Raw genomic sequence first — 23,008 nt, 5'->3', positions numbered from 1 at the left:
GTCCCATCTCTTAAAGTCCTCCTCCATCTGTTCCACCAACCGCGTTAAATTTAGCCTATGCAATGTACCCAAATTCTTGGCTATCTGGATCCCCAAGTACCGAAAGTCCCTTGTTACCTTCCTCAACGGTAAGTCCTCTATTTCTCTGCTCTGCTCCCCTGGATGCACCACAAACAACTCACTTTTCCCCATGTTCAATTTATACCCTGAGAAATCTCCAAATTCCCCAAGTATCCGCATTATCTCTGGCATCCCCTCCGCCAGGTCCGCCACATATAACAACAAATCATCCGCATACAGAGATACCCGGTGTTCTTCTCCTCCCCTGAGTACTCCCCTCCACTTCCTGGAACCCCTCAATGCTATTGCCAGGGGCTCAATCGCCAGTGCAAACAATAATGGGGACAGAGGACATCCCTGCCTCGTCCCTCTATGGAGCCGAAAATATTCAGACCCCCGTCCATTCGTGACCACGCTCGCCATCGGGGCCCTATACAGCAGCTGTACCCATCTAATATACCCATCTCCAAAGCCAAATCTCCTCAGCACCTCCCACAAATAATCCCACTCCACTCTATCAAATGCTTTCTCGGCATCCATCGCCACCACTATCTCTGCTTCCCCCTCTGGTGGGGGCATCATCATTACCCCTAGCAGCCTCCGTATATTCGTATTCAGCTGTCTCCCCTTCACAAACCCAGTTTGGTCCTCATGGACCACCCCCGGGACACAATCCTCTATCCTCATTGCCATTACTTTGGCCAGAATCTTAGCGTCCACGTTCAGGAGGGAAATAGGCCTATAGGACCCGCATTGCAGCGGGTCTTTTTCCTTCTTTAGGAGGAGCGATATTGTTGCCTCTGACATAGTCGGGGGCAGCTGCCCCCTTTCCCTCGCCTCATTAAAGGTTCTCATCAGTAGCGGGGCCAGCAAGTCCACATATTTCCTATAAAATTCAACTGGGAATCCGTCTGGTCCCGGGGCCTTCCCCGCCTGCATGCTCCGAATTCCTTTCACTACTTCCTCCGTTTCAATCTGTGCTCCCAGTCCCACCCTCTCCTGCTCCTCCACCTTAGGAAATTCCAGCTGGTCCAGAAAACACATAATTCTCTCCTTCCCATCCGGGGGCTGAGCTTCATATAATCTTTCATAGAATGCCTTGAACACTCCATTCACCCTCTCCGCTCCCCGCTCCATCTCTCCCTCCTCATCTCTCACTCCACCTATCTCCCTCGCTGCTCCCCTTTTCCTCAGTTGGTGGGCCAGCAACCTGCTCGCCTTCTCCCCATATTCATACTGTACACCCTGTGCCTTCCTCCACTGTGCCTCCGCATTACCCGTAGTCAGCAAATCAAATTCTACATGCAGCCTTTGCCTTTCCCTGTACAGTCCCTCGTCCGGTGCCTCCGCATATTGCCTGTCCACCCTCAGAAGTTCTTTCAGCAACCGCTCCCGTTCCCTACCCTCCTGCTTTCCTTTATGTGCCCTGATTGATATCAGCTCCCCTCTAACCACTGCCTTCAGCGCCTCCCAGATCACTCCCACCTGGACCTCCCCATTATCATTGAGTTCCAAGTACCTTTCAATACACCCCCTCACCCTTAAGCACACCCCCTCGTCCGCCAATAGTCCCATGTCCATTCTCCAGGGTGGACGCTGTTCTTTTTCCTCCCCTATCTCCAAGTCCACCCAATGTGGAGCGTGATCCGAAATAGCTATAGCTGTATACTCCGTCCCCGTCACCTTCGGGACCAGCGCCCTTCCCAAAACAAAAAAGTCTATCCGTGAATAAACTTTGTGGACATAGGAGAAAAACGAAAACTCTTTACTCCTAGGTCTACTAAATCTTCAGGGGTCTACTCCTCCCATCTGCTCCATAAAGTCCTTAAGCACCCTAGCTGCTGCCGGCCTCCTTCCGGTCCTGGACCTCGATCTGTCCAGCCCTGGTTCCAGCACCGTGTTAAAATCTCCACCCATTACCAGCTTCCCCGCCTCTAGGTCCGGGATACGTCCTAGCATGCGCCTCATAAAGTTGGCATCATCCCATTTCGGGGCATATACGTTCACTAAGACCACCGCCTCCCCTTGTAATTTGCCACTCACCATCACGTATCTGCCCCCACTATCCGCCACTATGGTCTTTGCCTCAAACATTACCCGCTTCCCCACTAGTATGGCCACCCCCCTGTTTTTTGCATCTAGCCCCGAATGAAACACCTGCCCCACCCATCCTTTGCGTAGTCTGACCTGGTCTATCAGTTTCAAATGCGTCTCCTGCAGCATAACCACATCTGCCTTAAGTTTCTTTAGATGTGCGAGTACCCGTGCCCTCTTTATCGGCCCGTTCAGCCCTCTCACATTCCACGTGATCAACCGGGTTGGGGGGCTCTTTACCCCCCCCCCCCCTTGTCGACTAGCCATCCTCCCTTTTTATCCAGCTCCTCACTCGGTTCCCACGTAGCTGTGTCCCCCCCAGGCGGCGCCCCCCCCCGCCCCGCCCACCCCACCCCATACCAGCTCTCCCTTCTCCCCAGCAGCAGCAACCCAGTTAACCCCCCCCCCCCAGCTAGATCCCTCACTAGCGTAATTGCACCCCCCATGTTGCTCCCAGAAGTCAGCAAACTCTGGCCGATCTCGGCTTCCCCCCGTGACCTCGGCTCGCACTGTGCGACGCCCCCTCCTTCCTGTTTCCCTGTTCCCGCCATAATTATCATAGCGCGGGAACAAAGCCCCCGCTTCCCTTTTGGCCCCGCCCCCAATGGCCGACGGCCCCAGCTCTTCCACCTCCCTCCCTCCCTCCCCCATAACATGGGGAAGAGAGAAAAGTTACAGGGTCGCAGGATTAACAACTTAAAAATCATCTCTCCCCCCTTTTCCCCCCTCTTCGCCCCCCCATATTCGCCCCACCACTTTGTCTCAAACGTTCTTTTTTATAACCCACTTATTCCAATTTCTCTTCGACAATAAATGTCCATGCCTCATCTGCCGTTTCAAAGTAGTGGTGTTTCCCTTGATGTGTGACCCACAGTCTTGCCGGCTGCAGCATTCCGAATTTGACCTTCCTTTTATGAAGCACTGCCTTGGCCCGATTAAAGCTCGCCCTCCTTCTCGCCACCTCCGCACTCCAATCTTGATATACGCAGATCACCGCGTTCTCCCACCTACTGCTCCGAGTTTTCTTTGCCCATCTGAGGACCATCTCTCTGTCCTTATAATCGGAGAAACCTCACCACTATGGCTCGGGGAATTTCTCCAGCCCTCGGTCTTCGCGCCATAACTCGATAGGCTCCCTCCACCTCCAACGGACCCGTCGGGGCCTCCGATCCCATTAACAAGTGCAGCATCGTGCTCACATATGCCCCGACGTCCGCCCCCTCTGCACCCTCGGGAAGACCAAGAATCCTTAAATTCTTCCTCCTCGCATTATTCTCCAGCACCTCCAGCCTTTCCACACATCGTTTATGGTGTGCCTCGTGCATCTCCGTCTTCACCACCAGGCCTTGTATATCGTCCTCGTTCTCGGCAGCCTTTGCCTTCACGACCCGAAGCTCCTGCTCCTGGGTCTTTTGCTCCTCCTTTAGCCCTTCAATCGCCTGTAATATCGGGGCCAACAGCTCCTTCTTCATCTCCTTTTTAAGTTCTTCCACGCAGCGCTTCAAGAACTCGTGTTGTTCAGGGCCCCATATTAAACTGCCACCTTCCGACGCCATCTTGGTTTGTGCTTGCCTTCCTTGTCGCTGCTCTAAAGGATCCACCGCAATCCGGCCACTTTCCTCTCCTTTTTCCATCCGTGTCCAGGGGGGATTCCCTTCTGGTTTACCGCACAGTGTTTTTAGCCGTTAAAATTGCCGTTGGGGCTCCTATTAAGAGCCCAAAAGTCCGTTCCACCGGGAGCTCCCGAAACGTGCGACTTAGCTGGTCATCGCCGCACCCGGAACCACTCTTTCTAGTTTAATAATATCCTTTCTATAATAGGGTGACCAGAACTGCACACAGTATTCCAAGTGTGGCCGTACCAATGTCTTGTACAACTTCAACAAGACGTCCCAACTCCTGTATTCAATGTTCTGACCAATGAAACCAAGCATGCCGAATGCCTTCTTCACCACCCTGTCCACCTGCGACTTCACCTTCAAGGAGCTATGAACCTGTACTCCTAGATCTCTTTGTTTTATAACTCTCCCCAACGCCATACCATTAACTGAGTAGGTCCTGGCCTGATTCGATCTGCCAAAATGCATCACCTCACATTTATCTAAATTAAACTCCATCTGCCATTCATCGGCCCACTGGCCTAATTGATCAAGATCCCGTTGCAATCCTAGATAACCTTCACTATCCACTGTGCCACCAATCTTGGTGTCATCTGCAAACTTACTAACCATGCCTCCTAAATTCTCATCCAAATCATTAATATAAATCACAAATAACAGTGGACCCAGCACCGGTCCCTGAGGCACACCACTGGTCACAGGCCTCCAGTTTGAAACACAACCCTCTACAACCACCCTCTGTCTTCTGTCGTCCAGCCAATTTTGAATCCAATTGGCAACCTCACCCTGGATCCCGTGAGCTTTAACCTTCTGCAACAACCTACCATAACGAAAGTCAGGATATCTGCCTGTCCCTGTCCGCAGTTCCGGCACATCAGAGACCCCAAAGATCGCCGCCACTGGGCTGGGTTCCAGCCCCACATTCAGGATCTCCAACATCGTGCCAAAAAAGGACCTCCAGAACCCCACCAGCTTGGAACGCAACTAGGACATGTATGTAGTGCGCAGGCCCCCCTCAAGCAGCGGTTGCACCTGTCCTCCACCCCTTCAGAAAAGCAGCACATCCTCGCTTTAGTGAGGTGCACTCGAAATACCACCTTCAACTAAATAAGGCTCAGTCTTGTGGGTCATGTGAGAGTACCTGTAAGAAATGGCTGTTTAAGCAATGTACCTTTAAGAAATGGAGCTGATCATATTACTGAAGTGATGTCAGAGGGTGGGGGTGGGGGATGGGGAGAGCTGAGCTCACTTCTGCCTCTGTTGATGTCTGCAATCCAAAGACTATAAATTTATTGAATGTAACCTAATATCTGTTTTTGAAGGTTTGGAGTCTTTTGGATGTTTAAATGAACAGTTTGAAGGATTATTTAGTGTAGTCTTTTGGGGTTGTCTTTGAAGTAATGGGTGTTAAGATATTCAATGTTTGTTTTTAAAAGGTTAACTTGAGTTCATAGAATAAACATTGTTTTGTTTTAAAAACCACTTATCCATTTCTGCTGTATCACACCTGGAGAGTATGCTGTGTGCTTTCCACACCACAATCAAGCCGAACAGTGTAAAGATGGTGCCCAGGGCTTTAATGACCGTGGCCGCTGTCATGTCGGGGCAGGGGATGGCGAAGGGGAAACGGGAGTACTCGTCCACCACATTTAGGAAGTATGCGTTGCGGTCGGTGGAGGGGAGGGGTCCTTTGAAATCCAAACTGAGGCATTCAAAGGGTCGGGAAGCCTTGATCAGGTGCGCTCTATCCGGCCTGAAAAAGTGCGGTTTGCACTCTGCGCAGATGTGGCAGTTCCTGGTGACTGTACGGACCTCCTCAAAAGTGTAGGGGAGGTTGCGGGACTTTACGAAATGGTAGAATCGAGTGACCCCCGGGTGGCAGAGGTCCTCGTGGAGGGCTTGGAGGCGGTCTATTTGTGCGTTGCCACATGTGCCGCGCGATAGGGCATCGGACGGCTCGTTCAGCTTTCCGGGACGATACAAGATCTCATAGTTATAGGTGGAGAACTCGATCCTCCACCTTAAGATCTTGTCATTCTTAATTTTGCCCCGCTGTGCATTATCGAACATAAAGGCTACCGACCGTTGGTCAGTGAGGAGAGTGAATCTCCTGCCGGCCAGGTAATGCCTCCAATGTCGCACAGCTTCCACTATGGCTTGGGCTTCCTTTTCCACTGAGGAGTGGCGGATTTCTGAGGCGTGGAGGGTCCGGGAGAAAAAGGCCACGGGTCTGCCCGCTTGGTTAAGAGTGGCCGCCAGAGCTACATCGGATGCGTCGCTCTCGACCTGGAAGAGGAGGGACTCGTCGATGGCGCGCATCGTGGCCTTTGCGATATCCGCTTTGATGCGTCCGAAGGCCTGGCGGGCCTCTGTTGACAGGGGGAAGGTAGTGGACTGTATTAGCGGACGGGCCTTGTCTGCATACTGGGGGACCCACTGGGCGTAATTTGAAAAGAAGCCCAGGCAACGTTTCAGGGCTTTGGAGCAGTAGGGGAGGGAAAATTCCATAAGGGGGCGTATGCGTTCGGGGTCGGGGCCTATCACTCCATTGCGTACTACGTATCCCAGGATGGCCAAACGGTTTGTGCTAAAAACGCATTTTTCCTCGTTATATGTGAGGTTCAAGGCGTTAGCGGTCTCCCCGCAGCCTCATTCTGTTACTGAGCTGCTGGGGAACAAGTCTCACTTAATAAATTGTAGCGCACAATGACTTACGCGAGACGGGAAGCGATGACGTCTATCTAGGCTTTATTAAGCGAGACTTGTTCCCCAGCAGCTCAGTAACAGAATGAGGCTGCGGGGAGAACTCGAGCTCTTATACTCCGCCTTCAGGGCGGAGCCAGAAGTCGGCAGATCCAACCAGGACCCGGGACCTGTCAGCCAATAGCCTCTCGGCTTCACAGGTACCATATTAACCCTAATACATACCACCACAGTCGTGTTCACCCTCCTCAGTGCTACACTCCACACCTCTTCCTCCAGTATCGGACCCAACTCCTTGATTCATTTCACCTTCATCAAACTCAACTTCTCCCCCACTATTCGTTGATACATACCGGACGTACTTCCCTCATCTGATCCTGTGCAGGATAGATGGTTGTACCACCAGGAAAGCCTGAAAAATCTCCTTAACCCAGCTCCACACCTGAGGTAAATAAACACGTCTGCGTTCACTGGCCCAAATTAATTCCTCCTAGCTCGCAAAGTGCCCCTCCAAAAATAGATCCCCCACCTTCTCTAACCCTTTCCCCCTCCATGCACCAAATATGGCATTTAGCTTTGCCGGCTCGAATAGGTGGTTAGGACAAAAGGGAGCCACGACCACTGGATTTGTTGAGTACTTTGCTGGCGCCACCGAAAGTGGCACTGTTACCAATGTGCCCAGGCTTGTCCCCCTAACTCATTCCGACTCCATCTGGACCCAAAGTGCCCCCAGATCCCAGCACCTTCTCCACGTTGGTCGACCAATAATAGTACAACAAATTTGACAACACCAGGGCCCCACCTGTCTCTCCCTCTCTGGAGCACCTCAATCCGAATTCTCAAGACTTTCCTGCCCAAATAAACCCAGTAATAACCAAAATAGAAAATGCTGGAAAATCTCAGCAGGTCTGGAAGTAAGGAGAGAAAAGAGCTAACGTTTAGAGTCCAGATGACCCTTTGTCAAACCCAGTAATAAGTTGTTTCATCTCTCAAAACAACTTGGGCAGAAACAATGGGAAGCACTGGAATAAAAATAGAAATCTTGGCGAAATATTTAGCTTAACTGATTGGAAATGGTCCGCCAGTGATAAAGGGAATCTATTTCACCTCTGCAGGTCTGCCTTGACCTTCCCCATCAAGCTCATGTAATTCAGCTTCTGAAGTCGTCCCCAATCCCCGCCACCCGTACCCCCAGGTACCGAAAGCTAGTCCCTGCCAATCGAAATGGCAATCCCATCAACCCAGTTCCAGCCCCAATGCCCCTATCAAAGTAGTCGCTCTTCCTGGTGTTCAGTTTGTAGTCCGAGAAAGCTCCAAAGCGCCGCAGAATCACAATAATACTCCCAACAGACATCTCTGGGTCCCTAACGTATCATAACATGTCATCGACAAATAACGATACCCTGTGTTTTACCCCCTCTAATGGTCCCATTTCATTCCTTCGAGGCCCTCAACACCATGGCCAGCGGCTCAATTGCCATTGCAAACAACAAGGGAGACATTGGACACCCCTGCCTCATACCCCGATGCAGCCGAAAGGCCCCAGGTCATATTGTTAGTACAGATACTTGCAAACAGAGCCGCATACAGCAGCTGCACCCAGGACACAAACCCGGATCCAACCCAAATTTTTCCAATACCTTAAAGAAGTACCCCCACTCCACCCGGTTAAACACCTTCTCCGCATCCAGAGATACAATGACCTCCGGCACCAGACCGCCTGCAGTAAGCACCACATTAAGCAACTGGCATACATTTGCTGACAACCTCCGTCCCTTCACAAGTCGCGTCTGATCTTCCCCTACTTCCCGGGTTCCAGGAGACACGGGTTTAATCTTAATGCCAACACCTTGGGCAGCAATTCGGCATCTGGGTGCAGCAGGGAAATCGGAGGGTACGACCCACACTTTGTGAGGTCCTTGTCCTTCTTCAAGAGTAGCGAGAAGGATGCCTGCCTCAATGTATCTGGGAGGATGTCCTGCTCCAAGGAGTCTCTGTACATGCCCAACAATAGAGGCCCAACTGATCCACCTCTACAAGCGTTTTATAAAACTCCACTGGCAACCAATCCAGCCCCACTGCCTTCCCTGGCTGCATCTATTTCAGCGCTACCAAGCTCAATGGGGTCTCCAACTCCTCCCACAACGGCTCCCCCACCTTGGGAAACTCCAGATCCCCCCAAAATTCCACCATCCCCCATTCATCCCCCAGTGGCTCTGATCTATATAACTCCTCGTAGAAGGCCCTGAACACCCCATTCACCTTCTCTGAGACAGCGACCAGCCTACATTCCCAGTCCCAAACCTGAACAATCTACCTGTCCGCCTCCTGCCGCTGCAGTTGATGAGCCAAGAGTTGACTCACCTTCTCCCCATATTAGTATGCTGCCCCTTTCGCCCGCCTCATTTGCTGCACCTCCTTGTCCGTGGACATCAAGTCAAATTGTGTTTGCAGGTGGAACATGGCTGTTCAATCACACCCTTTATCTCATTTCAAGGCAGCTAACCAACTAAAGTGGCCAAAGAACACATGAACTCTCATTTTGAAAAACATTTTGGTTGTGGAGGCTATGGATATGTATTCTAGTCTTTCAGAAGAACAATCTTCAGATTATGAGACAGATAAAGCTGAGGTAATTAATGCCTATGAGCTTGTCCCGGATGTCTGTTGAAATTTCAGACTTTAAAGAAAAGACCAAATGAAATCTTTGTAGAGATTGCTAGAGACAAAGAACTGCAGTGGGGCCGATGGTTTTGATCACGAAAGTTGGCACAGAATTTAGAGAATGTGAGGGAGCTAATTACATTGAAGAATTTCAAAATAGCATCCCAATAGATATATTCGATCACACCTGAAATATCGTAAGGTTTCTAAGGTACATGAAGCCGTTGTTCTGGAAGAAGGGTACGACACATCACATCGGCAGCTAGCGGGCGAAAAGTCTCCATATGTAAGCCAACAGGGAAACTAGAGGAACAGCGAAGAGCCTAGCTTTATGGAGCATGCAGAGGGGTCAAGAAAAATTATAGTGTGGAGAATAAAAGGAATGAAAGTAAACCGGTATGATTTCATTGTCATAAAACAGGGCATCCCAAAGCCCATTTTTGGAAGCTGAAAGGTAAAACAGTAGCAGTAGTAAGAACACTTAAAGAATTCACAGAAAAGGCTATATCAGAAGACAAAATGGACATTAAAAATGTAGCAATGGTACTTGTGAAAAAGGGGGATATGGCTCAGGATAGTCAAGGGAATTCTTCATTGACTACTGCTGAATTGAGTCAGGTTATTGGTATTTTATCTCAAAGTTAGAAGTGTTCCTTTACTCCACCAACAAAATAAGTAAACACATTAATATTTTGAGAGATGCTAGAGCGGATCAGTCAATAATGGTGGCTGATGATACAATGTTCCAAATGGTTTGATGAAGGAACAGATATTATTGGAATGATTAATGGAACTTATGAACCTGTTCCCTTGTGTGAGGTTAATTTACAAAGTGACATAGTTGTCAGAATGATTACAGTGGAATTGTTCCTAGTTTACTGATGGAAGGGATAGATTTTCTGGCTTGTGGATACAGTAACATGGCAACAGCAGCAGGTACGTGATCATATTGATCTTACAAAACTCATCAAAATTACTTTGGCCAATCATGAGAAGCTTAGTGCCAATGAGCAATTGAAGGAAAAACACATCAATGCAAAGAACCAGTTCTCACACACAAAAGATGAGTTTGCTAGTGGAAATTGAGAACCGGTGTGAGTTCTGGGTATTATTTGAACTCAAATTAATTTTGTTCATTTGAGACTTTAACCAAAAAGGCAACAGGCGACAGTCTGGTGAATTAACTCAGGAAACTTTATTTAAATTATGAATTAATACTTAACAAAGCAATTGTTTTTTATAAATTGAGTGTACTCAATTATTTTTTTGCCAATTAAGGGGCAATTTAGCACGCCCAATCCACCTAACCTGCACATCTTTGGGTTGTGGGGGTGAGACCCACGCAGACACGGGGAGAATGTGTAAACTCCATCCAGACAGTCATCTGGGGTCGGGATCGAACCCGAGTCCTCAGTGCCATAGGCAGCAGTGCTAACCACTGTGTCACCGTGCCACCCTAGCTGGGCAGCCAATTTTTTTAAAAAACGTGTTTTTATTGATTTTTTGGGGGTATACAAAACAAGGATAAATATGGACAAATAACAGGAGACAGAGTAAAAAGAAAAATATTTACGCATCGGTCGGTTTCAACTATTTACATACATACATTATAGTTTTTTTTTTCTCTTACATTATTTACAGTGGTGGTTGTGGGTTCCTGTATTTCGTTCCCCACCGGTATTCTTTTTTTCCTTTGTTTCAGGATGTTGCTCTTGCCCCCCTCTTCTCTTTTCCTGACCCTCCCCTTGTTTCTCATGCTTCTTTTATTGGGCATGGTTGGGTTCCATGTTTCCCTGCCCCCCCTCTCTCCTTCCCCCTCCATTCTTCCTTGCTGTGTCGTGGCTACCCCCTCCTGTTCTTTGGCTTCTTAGTTGTTGACTACAAACAGGTCTTGGAACAACCGAGTGAATGGCTTCCACGTTTTGTGGAAGCCCTCCTCCGACCCTCGGATGGCAAATTTAATTTTCTCCATTTGGAGAAATTCCAATAGGTCGGACAGCCAGTCTGCAGCTTTGGGTGGTGCTACTGACCGCCAGCCAAGCAAGACTTTCCAGCAGGCAATCTGGGAAGCAAAGGCAAGGGTGCGGCCCTCCTCCCCATAAAAGAGATCTGGCTGTTAAGATACCCCGGAGACTGACACTTGAGTAAGGCTCTTGGACATTGCCTCGAAGAAGGTACCGGTGCATTTTGACAATTATCGCTCTTGGCTGCTCCCCGGTTTTGGGCTTTGGGCGAAGCAACCGGTGCGCTCTGTCAATTCCTGGTGGGTTGGGGGAGCTATCCCATCCCACCAGGTTGCCCAGCATTTGGGCCACATGGTCTGTAGGGTTCCTACCTTTGATCCTCTCTGGTAGGCTTACAATTCGTAGGTCTAAATGATAAACTTGTTGAAGCAAATTCAACAAAGGTAGTTCTCATTTGAAACTTGATGCACTTCAAGTATCAGATGAAGTATTGCCTTAACAGGAAAAGGAATTGCTGGTGAATGAGAACAATTGGTTGAATGCAGAATTAATAACCAAGACTGATAAACTTTGTTGGGAAAAGAGGATGAGCTTTGGCAGAATTACAACTTTGATTAATGAAAAGGATGGCAATTTGGCTGTGGACTTTAGCGAAACATTCATTTTCGAGTGAATTACTGAGAATCAGAGGAAGAAGCAGCATTGAGGTATGATAATTCTGAGAGATTTAAATCCTGCTAATCCTACGTGTTACATGTATTGACTTTTGTTTTCATTAAACCTTTGTAAATTGTATAATGTGACGTGTAGTTGTGAAACAAAATGAAAAGTTTATCTGTATAGTTAGTGATAAGCTTTTCCTTAAAAATTATGATAAGTACTTACTGTGAAGAAACCTTAAAGCCATTGTAAAAACAAACCTTAATGGCTCAGGCTCCACTTCACTACGGGGCAGCGAGTCCAGCCCTGGATTCTCCTGTGCAACTCTCTCCAGAAGATTCTGTTGTGTGATCCTGGCCAATAGGTAAACTACCTACTTGAGTCTCTGGCCATCTCTTACTTTTAAGAAAACTGTTATAACCTGCCTGCTTACCACTGGCTGGGGACTAATGGCAATCTCACAATCCTTAGGGAGTATGAGCTTCCCCAATGAGGGGGGGTGGAGAAATCATTAGCAGGTCCTTTGCGGCCCTCACAAAAACCATTCACCATCACAGTTCACTTGCCAGCAGCTGGAAAATGTGAGCAACTTCACTCTGTGATTTGGCGCCAAAAGCACGTACCTGGAGGACGCTTGATGTCAAGTGTGCATGCAGGGCATGTGACCAAATCTCTGTTGCCGCTTCCGGCCGGAAGAATCCACACAGCCGAAGTTATTCCGATTTAAAAGGTGGCAGCAGCCGCCATTCTCGATGTAAGAGCCATTAGCGGTTAGAACATAGATACAGCACAGAACAGGCCCTTCGGCCCACGATGTTGTGCCAAAACTTTGTCCTAGATTAATCATAGATTATCATTGAATTTACAGTGCAGAAGGAGGCCATTCGGCCCATTGAGTCTGCACCGGCTCTTGGAAAGAGCACCCTACCCATAGTCAACACCTCCACCCAACACTAAGGGCAATTTTGGACATGAAGGGCAATTTATCATGGCCAATCCACCTAACCTGCACATCTTTGGACTGTGGGAGGAAACCGGAGCACCCGGAGGAAACCCACGCACACACTGGGAGGATGTGCAGACTCCACACAGACAGTGACCCAAGCCGGAATCGAACCTGGGACCCTGGAGCTGTGAAGCAATTGTGCTATCCACAATGCTACCGTGCTGCCCTTAAGAACAAATAAATCTACACTATATCATTTTACCGTAGGTTGTTGGGTGCTTCTCCCACGATTGGGGCCATCATGGGAACGCCAGACACCTTCCCGCGACCTACCTGTAGGTCGCAACCAGCACTTTGAAAAACCCTGATTTAAGGTATATGCTCTTCCAATGTTTGTTACATTGATTCCTGCCGAGTCACAAGGGTGGGACCCTCTGGGAGCATTTTGATAAGCCACCAGATTGGTTCAAGGGTCAGTGAACAGCTCTTCTTGAGGAAGTCAGTTTGAGGTAGTCTACATAGGAATTAGGAGCAGAAGTAGGCAATTCAGCCCTTTGAGTTTGCTCCACTATTCAATTAGATCATTGCTGATCTCTTCCTTGTCTCAAATAAACCTCCCTACCTGTTCCTATATCCTTTTAACCCTTTTTTAAAATCAGAAATATATCTATCTCCTTCTTGAAACCATTTAATGGCCCAGACTCCACTGTACTATGGGGCAGTGAGTTCCTTAAATTCACCACCCTCTGCAAGAAGTAGTTCCTCCTCATCTCAGTTTGAAATCTACTGCCTCTCAACCTATATCTGTGACCTTCCATTCTAGATTGTCCCACAAGGGGGAACATTAGGTCTACGTTTACTTTATCAATCACTTTTAGAATTTTATATACCTCGATCAGATCCCCTCTCATCCTTCTTAACTCCAGTGAGTATAAGCCCAAACTGTTCAATCTCTCGTCATACTTCAACCCTTTTATCCCTGGAATCAATCTGGTGAACCTCCTATGAACTGCTTCCCCTGCCACCACATCCTTCCTCAAATAAGAGACTAAAATTAGACACAATACTCCAGATGTGGTATCACCAACACCCTATACAATTGCAACAACATTTCTCTACTTTTATAGTCCAGTCCTTTGCAATAAGCGCTAACATTCCATTTGCATTTTTAATTACATGCTGTACCTGCATAACAACTTTCTGCGATTCATGAACAAAGACACCCAGATCCCTCTGCACAGGTGCATTTTGAATATGCTTTCCATTTAGATAATAATTTGCCTTTCTATTTTTTCGACTAAAATGGATAACCTCACACTTATCCACATTAAACTCCATCTGCCAAATTTTGGCCCAATCTTCTAGCCTATCTATATCCTGTAAACTCTTTATCTCCTCTTCACTGCCTGCTTTCCCACCTATTTTAGTATCATCCGCAAATGTTGCTATGTTACACTCCATCCCTGCTTGCTGATCATTTATATATATTGTAAACAGTTGAGGACCGAGGATTGACGCCTGTGGCACCCCACTAGTTACAGTTTGCCAGCCAGAGAAAGACCATTTATCCTGACCCTCTGTTTCTGTCAGTCAGCCAATCATCAATCCAATCTAATACTCTACCTCTAATCCCCTGTGGTCTCACCTTCTGGACACCTTGTCAAACGCCGTCTGGAAGTCTAGATATACCACATCCAAAGTTCCCCATTACCCACCTTGCTGTCCTCAAAGAACTCAAGCAAGTTTGTCAAGCATGACTTACCCTTCATAAAACCATGCTGACAATGGTGAATTGAGCTTTGTCTTTCCAAATGTTCAGTCATTTCCTCCTTAATGATTAATTCCAGCAACTTCCCCACCACAGAGGTCAAGTTAACAGGCCTATAGTTTCCTATTTTTTGCCTCACTCCCTTTTGGAATAGGGGCGTCACATAAGCATGTTTCCAATCAACCGGGACCCTTCCAGAATCCAGGGAATTCTGAAAGATCATAACCAATGCATCCACTATCTCTGCTGCCACTTCCCTTAATATCCTAGGGAGCAGGCCATCAGGTCCGGGAGACATATCTGCCTTTAAATCCATTAATTTATTCAATACTGTCTCCCTAGTGATGGTTATTGCACAAAGTTCCTCTGTGTTAACTGCAGTTTTTGGAAACATTTTATTATCTTCTACCATGAAGACAGAGGCAAAATATTAGTTCAGTGCCTCCGCCGCCTCTGTGTTCCGCATTATTACTTCCGGTATTGTCCTCTGAAGGGCCAACATTTATGTGAGCTATTCTCTTCTTCTTTATGTACTTATCGAAGCTTTTGGTTTTAAGTTTTCTAAGTAGTTTCCTTTCGTAGTTCATCTTAGCTCTTTTGATTTTATTTTTAGTAGCCTTTTGTAAACCTTAAAGTTCTCCCAATACTCCTGCTTACCACTAGCTTTTACAGTATGGTATACCCTAGTTTTTGCCTTTATGTCTTCCTTGACTTTGTTGTTGAGCCATTGAACATTTTTCATCCTTTTACATTTCCTCTTCCTCTCAGGAATATGTACTTTAACTGAGAGGTATTTAATATCTCCTGAACATTCGCCATTGTTCCTCAACTTTCCTACCCTCAATTATTTGTGTCCAGTGTACTTGGGCCAACTATTTCCTCAAGCCTGTATAATTACCTCTACCCAATGCTAAAACTCTGGTATGGCACTCTGTCTTCTCTTGCTCAATCTGAATTTGAAATTCTAGCATGCTGTGATCACTCCTTCCAAGAGGATCCTTAGCGACAAGCTTATTTATCAACCCTTCTTCATTACATAATTCTAAATCTAAACTAGCCTGCTCAATGGTTGGCTCCTTAACATATTGCTCTAAGAAACAATCCCTCATACACTCAATGAAATCGCCTTCGAGGCTACCCGTGCCAATTTGATCAATCCAGTCAATATGCAGATTAAAATCACCCATGATTACTGTTGTGCCCTTCTCACAAGGCCTCATTATTTCTTGGTTTATACTATGCTCCACTGTGGAAGTATTGCTCGGGACCTGCAAACTACTCCTACCAAGGAGTTTTTTTCCCCTTGTTTTTTATTTCCACCCAGATTGATTCAACAATTTATTCCTTAGTGCCAATATATTTTATTAAGTCAGCCTTGATGTCATCTTTAACTAAAAAAGCTACTCCACTTCTTGTTCAATCCTGTCTATCCTTTTGGAATACTGAGTACCCTTGGACATTCAACTCCCAGTCTCGATCCTCCTGCAACCATGTTTCAGTAATCCCACCAAATCATATCCATTTGTCTCTATTTGTGCCATCAGCTCGTTGATCTTATTCCGAATACTGCGTGCATTTAGGTACAAAGTTTTAAAATATGTCTGTGGGATCTCTGTCAATGTCCTACTGATTTGTCTTTCCCTTGCAGGATTTTCTTGTGCACTACACTTTTCACACATTCTGACCTCCTTTATTAATCTCTGATAACACTCAGCCTCATCCCCAACTTTCATTCCCACAGTCACCTTACATTTTGATGCTGATTGCCACTCCGAGGATATAATGGACCACTGTTGATTCCTTGAGAGTATTCAATTAATATATTGTACTGACAATGAATTAGACAAGCTGGCAACAGATGATTTTAAGATAGTTAACAACAATTTTGAAGACATTAGGATGAATCAATAGATAAGGCTCGATTATATTAATACCCTGCCAGCCAACAAGTACCACAGGGAAAGGGACAGACAGAGGTCTCAGTTCGGTTAGGTTAAAAATGAGAGAAAGTGGTGTCCTGCTAGGAAAGGACATCAATCCGAAAGTGGCTTGTGAGGTAATGTTTAATTGTACTTTGGAATCAAGGGAGAAGTAAAGAAGTAATCTTGGAAGGTGAGTTTGAAACCCTATGAGGTGGGCCATTGTTAAAGCCATTTGAGTGGGAATGACTTTTGGAGAGAATTCTAAGGAGAAGTCTTCAAAGATGGAGATTGGAAACCCATGTGAGAAATATGGAGTTTCAGTGAGATTGGTTAACTTACAGTGGGTGATTTGTTGCGAAATCCATGGAGTCTGCTTTTAGTTGCACCTGTAGTTCACTCTGAAGTATGGTATCCAACCACAGTTTGTCTGTTAATTCACATGTACTTCATACTTAACCCTGAATGTTAATGTATAAAGTACATATTGTACATTGTTTTATCTTTCTAAACTTGTGTTCAGTTTTTTTGTTGCTTGTTCAAAACCCATGGAATCTTGTGGCATTATTCAAAAAGCAGGTGTCTTGATTATTTACCTCTTTCTAATTTAAACAAAATGTTATTGGTCCCTAACTGGATCTCCCCCCACGTCCAGAGTTTGGCCAAGGATCATACCACACTTCTCATCAAACCAAGGTTGGTCCATTGGCTTGATGCTAGTGATAGAGTAAAGTATATGGTGGGCCATTAGTTGTCAACCAAAGTAAAAGGAAATGAATTACCTGAATTTAACTTGGAGCCAATAATGCAATGCACACAATCAGGGACAGGTGATCTATATCACTGGACACTGATGCCTGATATGCAGCCATTGCACATAATATGATACAATGCAGATAGAGAAAACCAATTTATTACTGAAGACCTACAGGCCATCACGAAGTGAACAAAAATATCACAGGTTGGAATTCCAAAATCTGGCTGTTCCAAATCCAGAATTATCCAAAAGCTTGACATTTTTCAAAATATTCCATTTGATATTCAGTTGTATGTAATTTGGCTACCAGGACCATTTGGCTGGGCACTAGTTTCAGTGGTGGATGAGTTATTGAATTTTCCACTTTGTTTAAAGTGGCAGGTCAGTCTAGTTCTTGTGCTCTGAGTCGACCCGAATGACGCTCAACTTCACCTGGCTTGACTATCTGAAATCAGGGAAAATTTTAAATCCAGTATGGCCTTGGTCCAGAAGGTGCTGGACTTTGAAGTCCAACCTATGGTTATGTATTGTACTTGTATACTGTGTAACCAAACACTAGAAGGCCCTCGATGGGAACAAGCATATTGCATCAATTATACTCCAAGTTGTCCTCTCATATTGGGATTGATATCTGGAAATAATTCAGAGTCTAAAATAAAATCAGCCATGGCGTTTACTGGCAGTATGGTAAAGATGCTGCAGAACTGAATATTCCCAAAGCTAGAGAAGTAACTTCTGTACTGTGAATTCTGCTTTGATTCATTAAATCAAGGATTGTGACATTTTTGATAAATTTTATGTACTGAAAGGGATTTTGTGCAGTTTAATGGCTTCTGATCACCACCAAAAAACCCATGCATTTCTTAGTAAAAAAACTTCCAAGATGTGTGCATACGTGTTCAACCATATCAAATGTTTTTCATAAATTTAGGCAAGTGAAGGTTGTTATGCACACACCAGCCTTAATTTTTGCTGCTCTTGTTGCTTCACGCAATTGATCGAGTTGTCTCAAGTGGTGACAATTAAACAAGTTGCACTATATAGCTTTGAAAATGGAAATTAATAATTGTTTGAAGGTAAAAAGAAAAGGATATGGGGAAAGAGCAGGGAAATTAGACAAAGCAAGCAGCTGTCTCGGGAACTGGTGGTGGTGTCAATAATCAAATGACCTTTTATGTTTGGTAAAATTCTATGATTTCCAGTTTTGGCGTATTGATATATATATTTTTTTCACTCCTTCCCCAGCAAGAGTCTGCTTCGAGGCAGGACTATGCCAGCATTAGTGCAAGTATCACACTCTGTTAAACTTATAGGGCATAGAGTTTTAGCAGAGTGCTTTCACTTACATCATACCATCTGGAATAATCCCACCTTCCCATTCTGCTGCTTTCTCACTCTCCATGCAGGCAGAGAAAGCAAGAGAAACATGATACATGTGCCCACAAATTCCATGGAGGAGCACACTTTGAAGACAGCTGATAAAAAGAGACAGAGAAAGCAAGGTAGAGAAAATGCAGAATAGAAAGCACGGGAGAAAAATGAATTAATGCCACGTTTACACTTTTGATCTGAAGGTTGCAGTTTGGTTCTATTTATAGAAATTATAGAAAATTTACAACGCAGGAGGCCATTCGGCCCATCATATCCTTGCTGGTGACAAAGAGCTACCAAGCCTACTCCCATCTTCTTTCACTTGGTCTGTAGCCCTTCAGGTTACGGAAGTTCAGGTAGACATATAAGCACATTTTAAATGTGGTGAGGGGTTCTGCCTCTTAATTCTGACAGTCAGTACCAGATCATTGCAACGTTAGGAAAGCATGGTTCCGAAATAGATCGCCAGTGTTTTTTTTAAAAGTGTTGAAAGCTTATTTCGTGAGCCGTCATATGACCTTGTAGAAATTGGTGCACACCCAAATGGGGCGCGAAATCGCTCCATCTGCATGATTTTTATAATAAGACGTCTGCCCGAAAGCACCAACTATTGCGCCAGTATCGGGAGACTTGGTCACTCCAATAATAGCTGGGCGGTGGAATCAGTGACCGAGCACTGCAGCATGACATGGCGATATCAGATGGACTGCTGAAGGCAGGGTCCCACCCAACGGTTGTTGTTTTAAACTGCTCTTGGTACAGCCATTTAAAAATGTTGATCTTTTAGAAAATAAGTATGTACGCTCGAACCTGATATCGAGTATGAGGAATAAAAAACATTGCTAATTTAGGAAGGAAAAGTCGCAGCCTCACTCGAGAGATTAGGGAGCGGGCAGGTGCCCCGGCCCACACCTGCTCGAGCCCAGGTGGCAGCAGAGGGCGGGGGCAGGGTAGGCGTGCCCTGTTTCCAGGGCAACGACGATGTGAGATGGCGGCCTGCGTCTCAGCCCGCCCCTCAGCCGTTGCTCGAATTCCTTAATCCCCGTGTGCGCCGAGGTGAAAACATAAACGGGTCGAATCACAGAAATGCATTCAGACTTTAAAACCATGAGCCGACGGTGACTAGTAAGAACGATCATTTTTTTTTTAACGAAACAGGGCAGTCGTGAAACAGGCGGCCCGAGTCGGACGCTGCTCCACGGAGGTGGTCTGCCATCTTGTGCACACCTGGGGTATCCGTGAGTGAGAAGCAAGATGTGTGAGCATTTGTTACCTGCTGCTGGAAAAGGGCATGGGATCAATCCTACCAGTGTAATTTTTAGTTTAAAGTCGGTGGGATTCGGGTTTGCGGTAAACCGGCTTTGCTTTGTTTCATTAAATGTTGTCGTTTATTTTTTTTTAAAGAATATCGACTAGTAGCTAAAATAGGCGAGGGGACATTTTCAGAGGTCTGGAAGGCGCAAAGCTTAAAAGATGGGGCCTATTACGCTTGTAAAAAGATGAAACAACATATTGAAAGGTAAATTCAAATTATAACGGTAAAGTTTGTGAAATTAACATATTTACGATGTTTAATATGGTGTGACATTTATTTTTAAATCCTAGAATTGTCTAAATGGAACTTGACAAATATTTGTACTATTCTAAATATTTTATTAAAAGTTGCCATTGCAATTAATTAGAATATGTTTCAACTAGAGCAAAGCCTAGTAATCAGCAGTAGATTTTTAAATAATACTTTTTGTTACTGACCATTTATTTAGTGAAATTAATACCTTGCCACTTTAAATTTCTGTGGAGAGCTTAAAAACGGTGGCATGTGTTTAATTAATCTACTGCCTGGACGATAGGAGTTACCCAAATCTGTCCCCTATCCCAACTTGCCTTATTCCAGTCTGGATTTTATGTTTATTGTTTATTGCTGCTATTTTAAGAGCTTGAACTTAGCAATATAACTAAATAAAGTCACTACAGTCAGTATTTTCAGCTTTTACTTTAGCGGTAACAAGACTCACTAAGAAATATGGTGGAAACATAGGCAGGGATTGAAATGAGCAACTGCACTGGAATTTGGATAGGAGCTGGGAATTGGGAGGAAAATCTCGAGAATAATGGGTGGGAGGGAGGGGGTGCTCTCGCTCCGGCTTTCCCTCTAGCACGGATGAGGTGTGAATTATGGAACGGGGGCCATTACGCAAATGTGAATTAGAAGCATTCAGGAGGTACATAGTGCAGTATGGACTAGCCTCCAGAGATGACATCGGTGTCAGCAGAATGTACAAACATATGAATTAGGAGCAGGAATAGACTATTCAGCCCCTCAAGCCTGCTGTACCATTTAACAAGATCACAGCTGATCACTGATTATGACCTCCACTTTCCTGTCTACTCCCTTGTCAGTCAAGAATCAATTTAATTCAGCCTTCAAAATTCCAATGACCCAGCCTCCTCTGCTCTCTGGGGAAGAGAATTCCACAGATTAATGATTCGGAGAAAAAACATCTCCTAATTTCCTTCTTAAATGGGAGACCTCTTATTTTGAAATGGTGTCCTTCACTACTAATTGCTCCCATAAGGGAAACTCAGCATCCAGCCTGTCAAGCCCTCTCAGGACCTTGTATGTTTCAACAAGATCACATCTCATTCTTCTGGACCCTAGTGGACACAGGCCCAATCTTTCCTCGTAAGACAATCCCTTTGTTAAAGGAATCCGTCGAGTGAACCTTCTCTGCACTCCTTTAAATGCAATTACAACCTTTTTTGGAGATCAAAACTGTACACAGGACTCCAGATATTGTCTCACCAACACCCTGTACAACTGCAGCAAAACTTTCTTACCTTTGCTTTCCATCCCCCTTGGATTAAATATCAACATCACATTTGCCTTCCTAATCACTTGCTCTACCTGCATACTAACATTTTGCAATTCATGAACCAGGACACCGATCCCTCTATAATGCAATGCAGAGTTCTGCAATTTCTCTCTGTTTAAATCATTTGCTGGAGAGGGTGAGGAAATAAATAATGCAAGCTTGGGTAAGGTGGTGGAAGACCCTGTTTTGGAAGAAAAAGAGAGGCTGTTGATTTTGTCCTAGTGTTTGCAACCTTGATTTTGAACAACTTCTGGCTACTTTTGATACATTCACATAATATCTAGGGCCATAGCTACATACCCAGTATTGACCTTGGGCAAACCTTGGAGACATGTGCAGATTAAAGAAATAAACTTCTAACAATCTAATGCAGCTCTCAGACCTACTTAAGTGAAAAAAAATGGCCAGCCATAAAACCCATAAAAAACTTTGAAGTCTCAAATGGTTAATCTCTTATAAATAAACAAACTTCTATTCAGACCACACATCAAAGACAATCATTTAATAACCTCTTCACCCTCCTCATATCCCACATTCCCCATTTTATCTCATCACCGCCTTAAAGAAATCAATAAACAGCTTCCACCTCCGAGTGAACCTATCCACTGACCCCGCTCAAGACAAACTTGACCTTCTCCAGCCTCTGGAATTCTGCCAGGTCGCGCGCAACCCCCCCCCCCCCCCCCCCCCCCCCCCCCCAAGCCTTTGGTGTCTGAGTCCTGCCACCCGAGCAAAATCTGTCTCTGGCCTGAACACGGTCCTCTGACACCCCGAATATCGGCACCTCTGTACTCTGGTCCAGCTCTACCCCCAGCATCTTGGACATTACATCTGCAAAAACCTGCCAGAACCCCTTCAGTCTTGGACACGCCCAGGACATGTGGACGTGATTTGTGGGTGTCTCCGCACACTGCCCACACCTATCCTCTATCCCCCCAAAGAACCTACTTATCCTTGCTACCATCATGTGCATCCTATGTATTACTTTAAACTAGGTGGCACATTGGTTAGCACTGCTGTCTCACTGCGCTGAGGACATGGGGGTCAATCCTGGCCCCGGGTCACTGCCCATGTGGTGTTTGCACATTCTTCCCGTGTCTGCGTGGATCACACCCCCGCAACCCAAAGATGTGCAGGATACAAAGAACAAAGAAATGGACAGCACAGGAACAGGCCCTTCGGCCCTCCAAGCCCGTGCCGACCATGCTGCCCGACTAAACTACAATCTTCTACACTTCCTGGGTCCGTATCCCTCTATTCCCATCCTATTCATGTATTTGTCAAGATGCCCCTTAAATGTCACTATCGTCCCTGCTTCCACCACCTCCTCCGGTAGCGAGTTCCAGGCACCCACTACCCTCTGCGTAAAAAAACTTGCCTCGTACATCTACTCTAAACCTTGCCCCTCTCACCTTAAACCTATGCCCCCTAGTAATTGTCCCCTCTACCCTGGGGAAAAGCCTCTGACTATCCACTCTGTCTATGCCCCTCATAATTTTGTAGACCTCTATCAGGTCTCCCCTCAACCTCCTTCGTTCCAGTGAGAACAAACCGAGTTTATTCAACCGCTCCTCATAGCTAATGCCCTCCATACCAGGCAACATTCTGGT

At 45.9% G+C, this 23,008-nt stretch overlaps 1 protein-coding gene across 7 annotated transcripts in view; it reads left to right on the top strand.

Moving 5' to 3' along the window:
• LOC140403127 (MAPK/MAK/MRK overlapping kinase-like) overlaps positions 1-23,008 on the top strand; it is a 407,571-nt gene that overhangs the window by 48,765 nt on the left and 335,798 nt on the right. For 4 of the 7 annotated variants that reach the window (XM_072490826.1, XM_072490798.1, XM_072490782.1 and 1 more), the window contains exons 3-4: positions 18,561-18,656; positions 19,930-20,044. In XM_072490826.1, coding sequence (XP_072346927.1) covers positions 18,561-18,656; positions 19,930-20,044 — 211 coding nt within the window. Of the gene's footprint in view, positions 1-18,560; positions 18,657-19,424; positions 19,651-19,929; positions 20,045-23,008 lie in introns of those variants that run through there. The other 3 variants (XM_072490807.1, XM_072490818.1, XM_072490835.1) reach the window with 2 other exon arrangements.

Source organism: Scyliorhinus torazame, chromosome 2 (genome assembly GCF_047496885.1).
Source record: "Scyliorhinus torazame isolate Kashiwa2021f chromosome 2, sScyTor2.1, whole genome shotgun sequence".
NCBI classification, from domain to species: domain Eukaryota; kingdom Metazoa; phylum Chordata; class Chondrichthyes; order Carcharhiniformes; family Scyliorhinidae; genus Scyliorhinus; species Scyliorhinus torazame.
This window is presented reverse-complemented; position numbering and strand designations above follow the sequence as displayed.